The sequence below is a fragment of the Acanthisitta chloris genome, unplaced genomic scaffold (assembly GCF_000695815.1).
Source record: "Acanthisitta chloris isolate BGI_N310 unplaced genomic scaffold, ASM69581v1 scaffold43550, whole genome shotgun sequence".
Taxonomy (NCBI): Eukaryota; Metazoa; Chordata; class Aves; order Passeriformes; family Acanthisittidae; genus Acanthisitta; species Acanthisitta chloris.
In genome coordinates, this window is record NW_008653016.1 from 1,042 (window position 1) to 16,999 (window position 15,958).

A 15,958-nucleotide genomic window follows, 5' to 3' on the forward strand; every position below is an offset into this window, starting at 1 on the left:
AGGACATGCAGTTGGAGCCAGCCCATCCCTATTGCCTGTAGTACCTCTGCCCTGCATCCTGCCCTTCCTGGAACACAGCCCCCTCTTCCCAGGACACATCTGCTATCCTTGCTCCACCAGCCACCACAACTTGCCTTCACCACACCGCTGTACACCCAGCTCAGAAATAAACTGCCATTATCCCACCTGGCCTAGCTCTGATCTGTCCCTGAGGTGGCCTGGGCACACATGGCACATGGCCACCTCCTGCTGCTACTGCATGGCCACCATCCCTATCCTCAAGGGTCAGTTCCACTCCATGCCATGGTGATGGGGCCCCATTCCCATGGATCAGCCCTGCTCCATGCCACGGTGATGAAGCCCCAGTCCCCAGTCCTGCTCTGTGCTGGGGTGATGGCATCCCCAAGGGTCACAGCCCTGCTCCGCCCCCTTTCTCAGCCAGAAATAACTTCTGTCCCGTGGCCGGACCTTGGCATCTGGGCTGGAGCTCAGGACGGGTTGGGGCAAGCAGCAGAAGCCCGGAGGTGTCGTGGAGGGACAGTTGGGGCCACCAAGTGCTGGTGGCTGCAGCTTGGCTCCAGCGCCATCCACAGCACAGCAGGAGAAGCATCCTCAGTCCCCTTGGTCGTCCCCTGGCCAGGTAGGGAAGGTGAAGACCCACTTGGGGGTCAGCAGGTGGGTGGGTACACAAGGCTTGGGGATGCCCCATGCTTGGTGGTGGGGGCATTGCCACTGTGGGGGTCGGGACACAGTGTCCCTGGAGCAGGGTGGAGGGAAGGATGGGATGCAGATGCCAGGTTTGCCATGCGGACGGTTAATGCTGATCTCAGACTTGGCAGGGAGTGGCATGCCAGGCACCCACGGCCTCATAGGGACCCCCTGCTCTCCAGGGCCCTTCGGGGAAGCTTCCCAGCATCAGCCCGAGCTGAGGGGTGTGAGATGCACCAAACAGGGTTGAACAGCTCACACTTGCTAAGCCAAGTGCCCTGGCAGCACAGGAGGGTGTTGCTGCAGGTGGGCAGCTTGTAGGGCTCAGACCAGAGCTGTTTTCCAGCTGCCTCTCCACAAAGGAGCAACCCAGCCCAGTGGCCCCATGGCCCTTCTCACTGCTGGCTGGGCTCACCAGCTCCTTGCAGGATCAGGGTTGTGGCTCCTGCACCCTTGGGGCCAGTGGCTGAAAATAGCTCAGCTAATGCAGAGGTGCTGGCAGGCACCAGGGCCCCTGCTCACCCAGCAGGCTGAGGCAGCAGGTGCTGGTCCGAGGGCACTCAGGGCAGAAGGACACCACTGTGGGCAAGGACAGAGCTGAGGATGTTTTATACCCTAAAGAAAGGCAGAGAGGAAAGATGACAAGCAGGGACTGAGCAGAGGCATGATTTGTACATTCCCTGTGTCTGTTGAAGGGAGTGGAGAGTGGTGCAGGGAGATGCCATGGGATTATGCCAGCCAGGGGAGACTTCAGGGATGATGCTGTTGAGGGGACATGCTCAGGGATGAAGCTGGCCAGGAGAGATGCTCAGCCAAAACCTGACATCTCTCTGTGGCATGCCTGGGACTGAAACATCCCCATGCTGGGTGTCACTCTGGGTGTACCTCTCTCTTCCAGCCAGGCAGAATCCAACCCCCTCCCAGAGAGCTGCCCCAGGAGTGTGGCAGCAAGTGATGACCATCATGAAACCGGGCCCTGAAGACGGTAAGGGGGTGCAGGGGTGCCACCAGCCCCAGGGCAGTGCTGCCCTCCCTGCCTAAGGGCCAGACCCAGCTCTGGTTGACGCCACTGGCCCAGCTTTTGCTGGACTAGTCCATGCATGGGGTGGGAGAGGCTGTTTGAACCTCTAGAGATGAAGTAATTATGTGACAATTCCTCACACTGAGGAAATGACAGTCCCTGGTGCAGCTCCCAGCACAGGCACATGGCCAAACCATGCAACAGGGACCCCAACGAGGGGACACACTGTCTGCACTGGCCTTGGGGGACTCCAGCACTGCAGCATCCTTAGCTGTGGCTGTGCTTTCCCCTGGCCTCCCCAGAGCCCCAGCTGAACCTAGGCAAGAAGATAAGCACAGCCCAGGACCTGATGATTGAGGAGCTCTCCCTGAAGAACAACCGTGGCTCCCAGCTCTTCCAGCAGCGCCAGAGGCGGATGCAGCGCTTTGTCTTTGAGCATCCCAGCAGCTCCAGGGAGGTGGGTCTGAGCTCAGCCCTTCCCCAGCTCTCTCAGCCTTTGTAGGGAGGTGATTCCTGGTGGGGCCAGGGGTCTTTCGGCACAGTCAGCTGACTGCTAAGCCAGGATGAAGGGAGGAGAGATGGCTTGGTGGGCTGGGCACAGAGATGAGCAAGAATGGGATTCATTGTCCACCAAAGGACAAGGGGAAAATGTTACTCCCACTCTGCACCCACTAACCCTCTCCTTGACTCCTGCAGCTCCCAGGGCCAGGTGGCTCACACTGCACTGAGAAAGGTGATTCAGACAGAACAGCGAACGAACGAACGGTGAGTAGATGAAGAAAGCTCTGAGGTGCTTTCAGCTGCCTCCTGAGTCTCAGTGAGGCAGGGGTAGCTCTCCATGTCTGTTAACTCTCTGCTCTGCAGGCAGGGGAGAATGCTGAGGGCCAGCAGAACTATCACTCCGAGCTCCACGTGGCAGCATCGCCCCACGGAGGACCTCCTGAAGTGCCCAAGAAGACAGAGAAAGTCTTACACATGAGCAAAGTCTTGAACCCCAGTGCCCTGGCCCCAGGTAAATCAATGCTGCCTGCACCCTAAACCTGCCACCAATGCAATCTCAGCAATGTGGGGCTGGAGGCAGTGAACTGCAACCTGCCAAGGGGTCAGCTCCAAAACCTCCCTAGAGTGTTTATATACACAAATATTTATGTTATGGATGTGTATCCTGGCCCCAGCAGCTCCTCTGTGGCCATGCAAAGGTCAGGCTGTTCCACCTGCCCTGGCCTGGTTGTGGCCTCAGCAGCCCACACTGTCTCTCCCCTGCACAGGGTACTCGAGCCCCCTCAAAGAAATCCCCCCGGAGAAATTCAATGTCACTGCCATCCCCAGGGGTTACCAGTCCCCGTGGCATGAGCTCTTCAGCGACAAGGTTGATGCTGTGTATGGCCAGAACCAGCCACCCATGAGACCCCCTGCATGGGACTTCAGGAGCTTCAACAGGTAATGCTGGTCGAGGGGCAGGAACCATCAGCCTGTCCAGCTCTTGGCCAAGCCCTTCAGGCTGGAGAAGCACCCACCATCCTGCCAGGGAAATCACAATGGTCCATGCCTTCTTTATACACCAGAGGGAAGCAGCCAGAACTCTGGTTGCTCTTTTCCTGCTCAGAAGCAACTTTGTGGCTCCCTGCTAAGGTTTCTAAGCTGTCTCCAGCAGCTCCCAGATCTCTCAGCTCTACCACTGGGTTTGCACAGCCTTAAGCAGCTTTATCTCACTGGGTAACCCCAGGGATGAAATTTGGGAGGACTAATTCTCGTACACATAGTCTTGGAGAAGGAATCACTCCTGTTCCCAGCTGGGCTCTGCTCTGGGCTGGGTGGAGGAATGACACTCAGTGCCAAGTCTCTCTCCTAATTTCCCTAAGGTATCCAAGCAGCTGCTGGAAGTGGTGGGGGTGTAAGGTTAATCTTCCCACAAAGTGCGAAGAGGTCACCCGATTCCTTCCAAACACCTGCTGGAGACTGAAGCCTCCAAGCCAGGGTGCCCTGTGGCTGCTTCTGCTGGCCAGTGCCTCTTCACACCTCCAAATTACAATGGGGTCAAGGTCGGGACCCTGGAGCAGAGACTGCCAAGGAAAATCTCCTTTCGGGAAAGGTGCTTGGTGGAGATCCAGGAGATGGAGATTATGGTAGCAAAGCACCAGCAGCCCATGGTAGAGGAATGAGAACTGAACTTTTAAGCTGAACATCATCCCAGGGAATCTGCAAACCAAGGTCCTGGCTGTCCTCCTCACTGAAAGCCTCTGTCATGAGGATGGAATTACAGTGGCCTTGGCAGCCTGGCCAAAGTCACCTTCCAGCAGGCAAGTGCCCAGAGGAGCTCCCCACGGGGCACATCACTGCTCCCTGTCAGACCATGTGCCATGGTGCTGGGCCTCTGCTGATGGCAGCTCTCCTGCACCCACACCAGGGCTGGATTTGAGTCCTGGGGGACGTGGCTGCTGTGCTTTGAGCACTTGGCAGAAGGGGCTGTGGGGAACCACAATCCCTCTGCGTGGGAATGGAGTCCCAAAGGGTAGAGATCAGCCTGGCCACCACTGTGCCTTTGTTGCTCTCCTCCCCTCAGCCCTGGGGCTTTGCCATGCATCTCTCCTCGAGCAGTAACAACTGAGGAGGTGCTGCAGGGGAAGAACAAGGAGCTGCCACAGACACTTGGCTCTTTTCTTTCAGCATTTAGCCATGTTCCTGCCTTGGTTTTTATTTATGGACAGGGACTGAAGCAAGGGCATGTTTCTGAATAATTCCTTACCCTGTACCATTTCTCCCCTCTCACACACTGCCTTTCTATTTAAAGTCTTCAACTGTAATTTAATACAGATGGATGCTAATTTAACTCCAAGCCTCTTGCCACCTCCTCTAATTCTTCACTGAGGCATGAAGATTCAGAGAGCCAATCTGCTTTTAAACTGGGCTTTTCATGATCTTCCAAGCTGTTGGCTTTTAAATCACTTCTCAGTTCAAATACCAAACTGCAGAAAAACAAGTGTTTTGGAAGAAACTGGCTATTGAAAATCCAGTGGGTTTGCCTAAGGCTAGTTGAATCCCAGCACAGCTCACACGGGTCACAGGGTAAGGGCAAGTCCATCTCAACAGCAACAAAGTTAAAGCAGGCTAATTTATTCCCAATTTTAAATGCTCAGGCTGTGATGCAAAGATGTTGGGCTGCCTTGCCAGGGTGAGCTGCCTAAGAGAGAGTGAAAACCAAGTTTTGACAAAGACTCTTTCCAGGAGGGATAAAGTTCCTAGAACAAATCCCTCTCATTTACCTTTCCCCCTCTTATTTCTCCTCTGTTGCAAAACAGTGCCACGTTACTCGTGTTCGAGCAGTGCTTCCCAAAGCAAACACTCCCAGCTATGCCTCACTGATAGCTCAGCCTCCATTGTGCTCCTCCAAAACCAACATTCTTGGCTTTTTGGGGGCTGGCACACTCTTCCCTGGTCCCTTTCCACATTTCTCCAGAAAGGGATGACAGCTCTTGCCCCCACACTGCTCCTCCTGTTAGTCATAGCTCGTGAGGAGCCATCCCAAAAGGCAGGCTGGAGCCAGGGCCGAGAGAGAGTCATTTGCCTGCACATGTGCTGGAGCAATCTGGAGCAGCACCATTGGCCTCAGTTCTCTGCAGAACACAGGAGCTGCCAGCAAGACACTTTCTGAAGACCAGAGGGTCACCTGCTCTCTGAATCTAAGTCCTTTCACATGCAGAACACTTCCACTGACACTCAGGCATCAAAGCCTGCTCTCCAGGGATGCCAAAGCGTGAGTTGAGGTGGGCTCTGTACCAGAGGAGCAACTCACTGGGCTGGAAGGGGCTCTAACAGCATCCTGGGGGGAAGAGGAGGGTTGTCATTTGCCACAGGCATTGCTGGGCTGCTGCTGGGCTCAGAGTTAGTAAATCCAGACCTGCTTTTTCTATCCCCTCACAACATGCCCAATTTCCCCACGTGACTAACTGTGCTTTTCCCTGTGCTGCAGGACTCCGGCCCCGTTTGACAAGGCACTGGTTGGTGAGCTGTTCTCCATGCCCACCATAGACCTGGATAACCTGAGCGTGCTGGACGTGATTTCTCACAGGCCCAACTTCAACAGAGTGGCACAGGGCTGGGTGCGGATCCTGCCGGAGAGCGAAGAGCTGTAGCACATGCACTCCCTTCCCCATCACCTCCGATGCTTCCCTCGCTAGCCTCGGACACACTTCACAGGGTAGGGGACGGGGGCAGGTATCCTTGTGAAAGCTCAGCTTGTAGTCTTGGGCTGTCATCTGCAAACAGGGTTTGAACAAGCTCAAGTCTGGGACCATTCTGATTCCCTTTGCAGCAGCCATTGCCACAAGGGCAGTTAGTGCCAGGCCAACCAGCCAAGTTCTCTCTGCTAATCAAGCAGATCACTGCAGCCTCCCGTACAAAACATCCTGTACAGCCTGTCCTCTTCCCTGCCCCGTGGAAAATGGCAGCACCACCAGCTGCAGCACACCAGGCTGCCTCACTGCATCTCCACCGACACACGAGACCTGCTCTGACAGCTGGTGCTTTTGCAGACAAATTCCATCTTCAGGACAACTCTGCATCTGTCATTCCACTCAGGATGGCAAGAGGAGGTGATAATGGAAGAGCAGCAGCAAAACAACTTACTGGAGGCATTGGCATGTTAAAAGCAGCTACCTTAGGCTTGGCTGGACAACAAAAACAAGTGAGGAACTGGGAATCTGCCTGTTAATCCACACACCACAACCAGGATAGATGGGAGGGGAACACTGGGAGTTGGAAACTTGTGCCCTGTTTTCCACAAGCTACTGGCTAGCACTTGGCAGCTGATATTTTCCCCTTCCTACTGCTATTTGCATGTCTTGCTTGAACACCTAAGCCCTTGGAGTGACTTATGCTGGATTTGCTTCATGTAGTTGGTCAACAAGGCTCAGGCCCTGCCTGGACCTGCTGCCCTCCAGAACCACAGCTGTGTGAGGATGCTGCCAGGTGTTCTGATAGCTTCAGCATCAGTGAGAAGGAAAAGCAGCAAGCCATGACTCCAGAGGGAGCACAGGCTTCTCTGGGAATGTGAAAATCAGCAGTGAGGAACAAACTACATCTTCAGCAGTGACACAGTGGGACCTGCAGCTAACAACAGTCTATGGACAGTCATCAGAACATCTGGAGAATCCCACTCAGTGTAAGCACAATCTGAATTTACACAGGCTTCCTGCAACTGCTTTTGTCAGGTTCTTAATGTTACCCTTATTTAAACTCCCCAGAGCAGGAGCGTCAGGATAAAAGTTCCTTTTTCCACCACTGTGGTTAAATGGGGCAAACAAATATTGTGGTAAAAATGCACTTAACAAATGCCTCACTTGTGAAGTGAGTTTGTAACACTGTACAGAGCAAACCCCACACAGGGATTCTGCTACCACAACATACCATTCAGGTGGGAAACTTTAATTGCTCTGTCCTTCCCACAGATGCAGGAGGGACAAGCAAATTCCTATGATGCTCCAATGTTCCAATTCCATCTCTCTCCTCTTTGTCTATCAGAACCTGTGCACCCCCAGGGACCTGGCTGAAAATAATAAATAAATGGTGATGATGTAAAGCATCTTGCATTTGACATCTGCCTGCACAGTGCTCACAGGCCCTGGCTGCACACTCAGGGCTTGGAGCCCTCTCCCATCCACCAGCACCCTCTGCCCTGGCATGGCTCCTCCCTTAGACAAGCTGAACTAATTACCCACACCCAAAGCCCTGCACTTTCCCCAGGGAAACCCAGACTGTGCTGCACAAACCCCTCTGACAGCCTGGCAGGGCTGGCACCATCGTGGGGTCCAGTGGCACCATACCAGGACATGAAACTAAAAGCAGACATGCTGTCCTTGCCCACACTGCATCTCGGCTGTGGCAGAAGCCACATGAAAATCAGACAAAGTCCTCAGACACTGCACTCCGGGAAGCAGGGTCTAAGCAGAGTGTTGAAAAATTCAAATATTTTAATGCACTTTTTTTTTAAACAAGCAAATGAAGCTTCAGAACAGGCCCCATCATGTTTTGCTTGACAGAAGGATGTCCACAGACCCGTTGCACGAAAGCAGCTGACGTACAGATAAAACCTAAAATCCTCCAGCCATGTGTACAGACCTTACTCAGCAGCAGGCTCCATGCAGGATGCAGTTACTCCCAGGCAAGCACTACAGTAGGAGCACAGGAAGAAAAGTTTCACATCTTATCAAAGCAGGATGAAGTGGGATCCATCTCACAGCTTACAGGGATGCTGTATCACAGGCCCTGAAAGCCCCAAAGCTTCCCCAGAGCAGTCTGAGGCTGCACAGTGCCCTCCCCTGCAGCTGTCAGCAACACAAGCCCCTGAGGCCACCGAAGGGGCTGTCACCTGCCTAAATCAGGCAACTGCTGCCCTGTCACTCCACATCATGCCTGCACTGCCTGGGGGCCGCTTGCGTGACCCAGCACTTGTCTTGCTCAGGATGTGCAGGATTAGAAGTGATTCATCAAAAAAGGTTTTGTTTGTCTTTTTTCAAGCAAGAAGTCAGGAAAAGGAGGAGGAAAACTGTGTTAGTGGTGAGGCAAAGCCATGGGCTTGGCAAGTCTGATGAGCTTGTTCTGCAGCTCTTGTTCAGTCCTGGTTTCATACCTCGTTAGAGTAACACATCATTAGTTTCCTGACAGAGAAGAGTCTCTGGTTACATATATACAGTCCATAATGTTCAGACTGAGGATATCAAACGGGCTTGGAAAGGGTTTGGTTTTGGTTTTCCACCAGTTTATTTCAAAAGTGTGCTGATGGGATACAGAGATAGCACTGTAATCCTGGTACCCCAGACCCACAGACCCCCACAGCCCTTCTGTCTGCCTCCCACCCCCACCCCCAACACTGACTGACAGACCTGGGACATACCAACAATCCGATTAGCTAGCGGAGACACAGAGCTCAGCCTGCCCCGGGGCTGCAAGCAGGGAAATAAGGCGTTTCTAGCTCGCCCACAGCTCAACATATGGCGCTACCATGGTAACTAGAAAATAACATTTACTTCGAGGACGAGGGTGGCAGGACTTGCTAGGGGCTGCTGTGCTTTCCCGCGTGGGCTCCCATCCTCTGGGGATCCTGGGACGGGTAGTGGATGGGGCCTGGGGCTCTCATGAAGGGAGGTGGGGGCCCCATGGCGTGGAACATGTGTGGTCCAAAACCTGCAGAGATAAAGTTGGCAGCTTCAGGCAAAGCAACAGAAAAAATTGATACTTATATGACTTAGTGCTTCAAAGTACCGGCAGAACAGCTGGTTTACAGCTGTGCCTCAGGAATGTGCACATCTCCCATCTCCCCAAACTCCTTCCAGTACAACTAGGAGCAATCCCTACCCAGCACATTCACAGGTAAAAGCTGGTGGGGGGACTGGGCAGGTGTCTGTAACACCCATCTAATGTTTTCTACTCAACTGTGGAGCGAATCAAATGCATCCACAAGAACCTGACAGCGCATTAGAGAAAAAGAAAGTAAGAATCTCTGGAGAGATACATACAGAGAGCCAAAGATAGGTTGGCATTCAACCAGCTTCAAAATTACCCTTTGAAGTTCAGGTTAATGTGGCATTTATGCAGCCAGCAAAAGCACTGAGTAGGTCTCAGTACCAGTACCAGGGATCTCTGACATGCCTGGGAATTTGCAGTGAATACCTACCAAGACTGGCAGTTCAGTTTAATTAAACTGTGCTGACAGCCCAGTTTAGATCATCAGTTTACACTGTGTGATCAGGGATGAGGAAAATCAGCTCAGGGCATGTGTCAGTGCTGCAGCACAGCCGGGCAAGGAGGAACACACTGTCTGACACCAAGTCCCACCCCCACTTGAGCAGGAAACACAAGTACCTGGAGGCGGTGGCGGAGCGATGCCAGGAGGAGGTGGCAAGGCAATGTTCACCACGGCTGAAGGGCCACTTGGAGGTAGATTGAAGTAATTTGCAGAAGCCTCCTCTTCTGCAGCTGGAGGAGGGGGGAGAGCTGCAGAAAAAGTACACGGCGGTTACAGAAAATCTCTCATGCAGAGGTGTTTGCCTCCAGAGAGGAGGCACAGTCAGTGCTTTCACAAGGGTAAACTGCTGCTACTATCACACATATGAACCAGAGAGAGAAGCAGGACTGCACTGAAATTCCAGTCACCAATACTCTTCATTCAAAATCAGCACTGCTTTTTCCATCACACAACACTCGGTGGATTAGGAAAACATTCGAAGTGTGGGCTGCCAGCATCTCAGATCCAAGTGAGTTGAGTTCAGCTTTAACTTTTCACTCCTCACATGAAGAACTCTCTTTTCATCAAGGATTTGCTTCTAGACAAAGCTCACCTTCCATCCCAGCTGGATCTGCTGCAAACCAACTGTAACTCTCTAGACATGCCACTGCTTCCACCATTCTGAACACTGTCCCTCCTCCCAAGAGGTTTAATACCCTCCTTGCTCATGGAAGCAGGTCAGCACTAAGTGTTTCAGAGATGAAAACAACTCCCTTACCTCCGGGAAGTCCTGGAACTGGCTCCAGCTTTATCCCGGACTCTGTAGTACCTTCCTTGTCCTTTTCTTTTCCTCTTGCTGCCTGGGACCTAAAAACCAGACAAGAGTTTGAGAACAAGGATGAAAAAAAGCAGGATCAGGAGATATTTGCACCACAATAGCTTCACATTATTTAATCCAGATGCATAGCTTCAGGCCAAAAATGCAAAACTCACAGAGTATCAGGGACAGGAGGTATGAAGTTTGCAAACAGTGCTTACAGGGGATGAACTACGGGCAAAACTACAGAAACTCCTACATAATCCTCAGCCAAGAAATCCCTTACACTACTTGTGTCATCTCCAACCCAGATCCCATTGCTGAGAGAAAACCAAACTGTAAGAGGACCTCAGCTATTTACCAAACGAGTAGCTGCTCCAGCACAACACCCAATCCTGCTTGTCACGACTGCACCAGCTGAGAGCAGAACCTTGTGGCAGTGTCCCCCAGGCTTCCTCCTCCCTCCACACTCACCTTCCCCATTTGACATTGAGCCTGCGACCGTTGACAATGAGCTTGTTGAAGGATTTCTCAGCAGCCACCTCTGCAGCCTGTCGGGTGGCAAACTGGATGAAGGCACATTGCTGCCTCTGCACGACAGTTATCGTCCGGATCTCCCCAAACTGGTAGAAGTGATTTCTGTATGGGAAAAAAAGTGATGATGAAACGCCACTCCTTCCAGCCACAGGCTACAGAGCAGAGCAGGTGAAATAGGTATGCTCAGATCATTCCTCTTCTTCATCCCCAGTTCAAACTAGCTATTAGAAATCTATGATCAAACAATCACAATGGAGCAATAAAAGCTCTTCTCAACAGCTAGCCAGAGGCTACAGGACTTTCCTGTAAAAAGGGTTACACAGTATCCCCAACAGCTCAGAAGGATGACTCATCTTTGAAGTAATAAATTTTAATCAAAGCATTTGAAATGTGCCTCTTTCTCTGTTCTCCAACAAGCTGGCACTCCTCTGCACTTGCCACCAACCAGTTCCCCATTAAGGAAAACTGAAAACCAGATTTATTTTTGTCCCTCATTTGAAGATGAGCAGTTATCAAAGTGTCAAATAAAAAGGGAAAGGCAATACAATACACACCTGAGATCTGATTCAGTGATGGTATCTCCAAGCCCTCCAACATACAGTGTAGTAATGGTCTTGTCTTCAGGAGGATCTAGACGAGGCATGGTCGACGCTCGTTTCAGGAGTTTATCAGCCACAGGGTCATTAATGCCATAGTAACGATCTTTGATGTTCTGATCAGCCAGAGGATCGTCTGGATCTGTAGGTTTCTCATGCCTAAGGTTCAGCAAACAAAGCATTTTATAAGACCAGGAACAGCTGCATGGATTAAAATGACTGTAGCAGGTCCCTTCCCTTCTCAAGCCCTCGGGTCACTTAGATCCTCAACTCTGTCCACATAAACATGCCAAATCAGAACAAACAGCCCCAAGAAATTTAAACTGCAGCCAGGACTGTCTTGAGTTCTGAATGAATGGCACTTCTGACAGCTCAGCACTCAACACTACAAAACACAAGAGCTGGATTTCAAATGGCCTCTTGTTCCAACACAAAGATCTCTGGTTGCAGGGAGTGACGCCATGAAGGGAAAAGATGAACTACACAAGAGGAGAGCTGCAGTCACTGCTTTGGCAAACACACAGCTAACTGCTCACAAACAAACTCGTCACCACAGAGATTCATTTACTGGTGCTGGATGCAAGTTTTGTTCTGACCCCAATCAGTGCTGTGTCTCCTGCCCACAGCAGGAGCACAGCAGCATCTCCTGTTCTTTCCACCCCAAAGGAAGCTGTACCTGACTGTGGTGAACAGATTAATTAAGCTGTATTTGTACCTGTAGGGACATTCCTCTCCTCTCTTGCACTCTCCTTTGACCCAGAAGGAGCAGATGTGAGGACGGTTGCGTTTGTAGTACGGAGTGGTTCTAGCCAGCTTCAGCAGCATGTCACTGGTAGAAGTTGCTTTTCCTAGTGCACCAACAGGTCTGGTGCCATCAGAATTAGCTATCTAAACAGCAGTTAAAACACCAACAATTATGACTGTATCAGCACTGACACTAATGCACAGAATCAAAGCAACTATATCATTTTAAGAGAAGTTGGGTCACTCCTCCCCATACACATCCACATACTGAGAGCACAATTGTAACTACTGCACACAGCAAGCAAAATATTTTAAGACAAGATAGGTCACTGCTCCCCTTTCCTCCCCATACACATCCACACGAAGAGCATGACTGCAGCTACACTTACTTCTCGTTCCATGTTCTGGGTGTAGTATTCCTTGTTGACATCAGATTTAGGCATTTCATCCTTAAGGGAGAGTCCTGCATCTCGGACTTGGATGGGCAAACCTAGAATGAAACAAAACACCTCAACAAATCCATATGAAGCACAAGGTGAAGAAACAGAAATAGTTATTTATACAACCTGCAGTGGCCAGAGGCAACTCATGTACTACTCAGGGGCACCACACTGCCCCTGAACCACAGGAGATAGATGATCACCAAGAGCTGTTCTTCTCCAAGACTGTCCAATGCCAATCACACACAAACATTTCACCAACCCTCATGTCAGAGGAAGCAGGACAGCTCCTCGCCCTGGGTTAGGTTTTTTTGGTACCTACCATATTCCAGGTCAAGCAGGCAGGTCTGACAGACATTCTTCAGCTTGCTGCAGGTCTGGCACACTTCTGTCTTCTTGAAGCGCATCCGCACCCCAGGGCACCAGCGGAACACGGTGAAGGGCCTGGCACAGATCTGGGACAGAAAGGTCACACCTGTTTCTCTCTCCACAGCATGGAGTCACTCTTCTGCTTCTTGCATGGAAACAAAGTCCAAACTCACCTAACCTCTTTAAACCATAAATACAACTTCTTCATCCTAGTGCTGAGATTCAGGGATCAGGAGATGTTTGTTTTATTTGGTGCTTTACTTTGACAGGAGAAAGTTTTAGGTAAGCTATTTCTTCTTAGTGGTTTTTTTTTGCTTTTTTGATTTATTACAATAACCTGAAAGCTGAAATCTACTCAGAGGACACTGAAATTCTCCTCCACTCCAGGTGATGTCAGTGTAGAGCTACTCGAGGTGAATTACAGTGATGGGTACATCAGGTACCAGCACAGCAACAACCAGGGGAGAGGTTATGAGACCTTTGGTCCAGGAGACAAATAGTGCTCCCTCTCATCTCATGGAATGATGCACCTGCTTCTGCTGCATGCACAGCTTGAGTATGCATATATAAGCTAAATCCCTACAGGTTTCAATTTACACCTTCTCTCTACCTCAGATGACAACTGACAAAAGAGACAAAAAATCTCCTTTAATTTCCCTCATTCCAGACAACACTGAATATTTCTCACTCACTCAGAAATACATGTGGATTATTTCTGAGACAGCCAACACGGATTCCCACATAGCCACAAATAACACATGCACAGCAATACCTAAACTCTAGGTATTTATTCACCACTTCTGAGCAAAACCAACAAAGTTCCATGAGAAAATATGAGATCATTTAAAATGCTGAAATAGCTTCAAATATAGCACAACAGTATTCCCAAAACCTCATTTTGATAAACATGAAGATTGTTTAGACAGACTCAGGATTTGCTCAATAATTTGACTATTTTAGGACCAACTGCCTTTGTCTAACAAAGCACAGTAGACTGACCTAAAACTTTATGCAGTTACATAAATATTTTAAGTTGTTAACCCAGATAAGCTCTTTTCTGGAGCTGACAGGCTTTGAGTCATTAACATGTATGTGCACCAGTTCAGACATTGTCTCTTCAAAGGACACAAACATACCTTGCATTCTTTCCCATATTTTTCTTTTGTCTGAAATAGAATGAAAAGTAAGAAAAGAAAATATGAAGTATCATTAATTCAACATAAAATATAAAACACAATATTGATGTTATAACATAGTGGGGTTTTTTCCTAATTATGCTGCATTTAGGCTCACCCAACCTGGTGCTTTCTTACAGCCTGGCAGGCCAACAGGACAAAAAACTCTCCCTAAAATAGTCTCAATCCATTTTTGTTTTAGAAACATTCATTAAAAACAGAGCATTGTCAGCCTCATCTCAGATACTGATGGAAGGTGAGAATGAAAGGGAATGTTAACAGCTGTTTTTAAGGAAAGAGGATGTTACATGGAATAAGCCCATGAAAACCAGCAGGTTTTGAAACGTCACCTACACCAGTATCAGGGTTTTGTTACATTAACACGTCCCAGTCTCTCTCAGCAAACTTGGTGGAACAGAAATGTGAAGGAGAACATGTCCGTGTAGGCCACACAATCAGCTGAGCAGAGAAAAGCAACACAACATGGACTGGCTCCCCCTGCATGGAGGGATCCAAGGAAAACAAACAGGGACTTAAATTACTTTTGGGCAGACTTCATAAATCAGTTTTAACCTATTTACAAGTTTCATCACATTTTAGAGACTGTGCTATTCAGTACTTCAGTGGATCAGGGCTCTCCATGCTGCTGTTTACCAGTACCAAAGCTTCACTTCCTATTTCCTGCACTCCAGACATTGGACTATGTCACCTTCCTCTCCTTTTTAACTGCTTTGTTCTCAAACCAGACAGCTAACACCACAACATCCCATACCAACAATGGATGGAACCAAATCCTGCTGGGCAGAACCAGCTGCTCAGGTGGGTGTGTCCACCTCAGCCTTCCCTGCTGTTCCCAGTCCTGTTTCAATCCCCAAACCCAACAGATTTAGGGCCAGCTCCAATGGAAGGGCTGCAGGGCCCAACAGGCACCTACCATCCGGATGTAGGGGTTTTCTCCAAGACATGTCTGGCACAGGATAGGGAAGTCCTGAATGGAGTAAGAAGAAAGAAAATCAGGAATTTGCCACAAGCAGTGCCATCACAAACTACTACTGAGGTAAACCCAACAGAAGGCTTAAAAGATGCAAAAAGATTCAGGAAGTCATTGGGAGAGCTGCAAGCCATGACCCACGTTACTACAGAACCATGACCTGACAGCTGGTCCAGCTTGAAGCAAAACTTAGAGCAAACAAAGAGCAAATTATTGAGCTTCTAACCTCTCAGCTCCTGGAGTGCAGCAGGTGACATAGCCCCACAACCCCCCAGCAGCTCTTGTCTGTGCTGGAGATGCGATGCTCAGCTCTAAAGGGGCAGACAGGGGCCCAGTTCAGCCCTCCCAGCGGCCAACACCCCAGTCCCGGTGTGGGTGCAGAGCAAGAGCCCCCAATGGGCTCATCAAATGTAGAGAGCACATGTTGTATGATGAAGGACTGAGGGAATTGGGTTTGTTTAGCCTTGAGAAGAGGCTCAAGGGTAACTTCATGGCTCTCTGAAAGGGTTGTAGAAAGGTGGAGGGTGATCTCTCCTGCCATGGCTGCAGGGAGAGGACTACAGGAAATGGCCTTAAACTAAGACAGGGAAGCCAGAGCAGGTATTAGAAAGAATTTTTCCCCTTTTAAGAGTGTTCAGGCACTGGAATATTGCTCAGGGAGGTGGTGGAGTCACCATCCCTGGAGGTGTTTAAGAGACAAAGGATATTGTTTAGGGTTACAGCAGTGACAGGTTAACGGCTGGACTTGATCTTAAAGGTCTCTTCCAGCCCCGATGACTCTACGACCCGCGGCACAGCCCTCTCGTGCGGCGGCACGGCAGGACGCGGCTGCCCGCG

The 15,958-nt window shown here is 50.2% G+C and overlaps 2 protein-coding genes across 2 annotated transcripts; one reads left to right on the top strand and one right to left on the bottom strand.

The window, feature by feature from the left end:
• Positions 1 to 1,662: 1,662 nt before the first annotated feature.
• On the top strand, positions 1,663 to 5,862 carry MYOZ3 (myozenin 3). The gene is made up of 6 exons (XM_009079094.1): positions 1,663 to 1,693; positions 2,032 to 2,186; positions 2,426 to 2,494; positions 2,594 to 2,741; positions 2,998 to 3,169; positions 5,700 to 5,862. Exons 1-6 carry the CDS (start codon positions 1,663 to 1,665, stop codon positions 5,860 to 5,862), a joined length of 738 nt encoding a protein of 245 aa, XP_009077342.1.
• A 2,602-nt stretch (positions 5,863 to 8,464) lies between these two features.
• Positions 8,465 to 15,118, bottom strand: RBM22 (RNA binding motif protein 22; the record flags this gene model as incomplete). The annotated part of the gene is made up of 10 exons (XM_009079105.1): positions 8,465 to 8,911; positions 9,590 to 9,721; positions 10,231 to 10,319; positions 10,744 to 10,908; positions 11,361 to 11,561; positions 12,118 to 12,290; positions 12,536 to 12,636; positions 12,909 to 13,041; positions 14,092 to 14,121; positions 15,065 to 15,118. Coding segments are annotated over 10 exons (1,209 nt in total), but the record flags the coding sequence as incomplete, so codon positions are not given.
• Between the last annotated feature and the right edge of the window lie 840 nt (positions 15,119 to 15,958).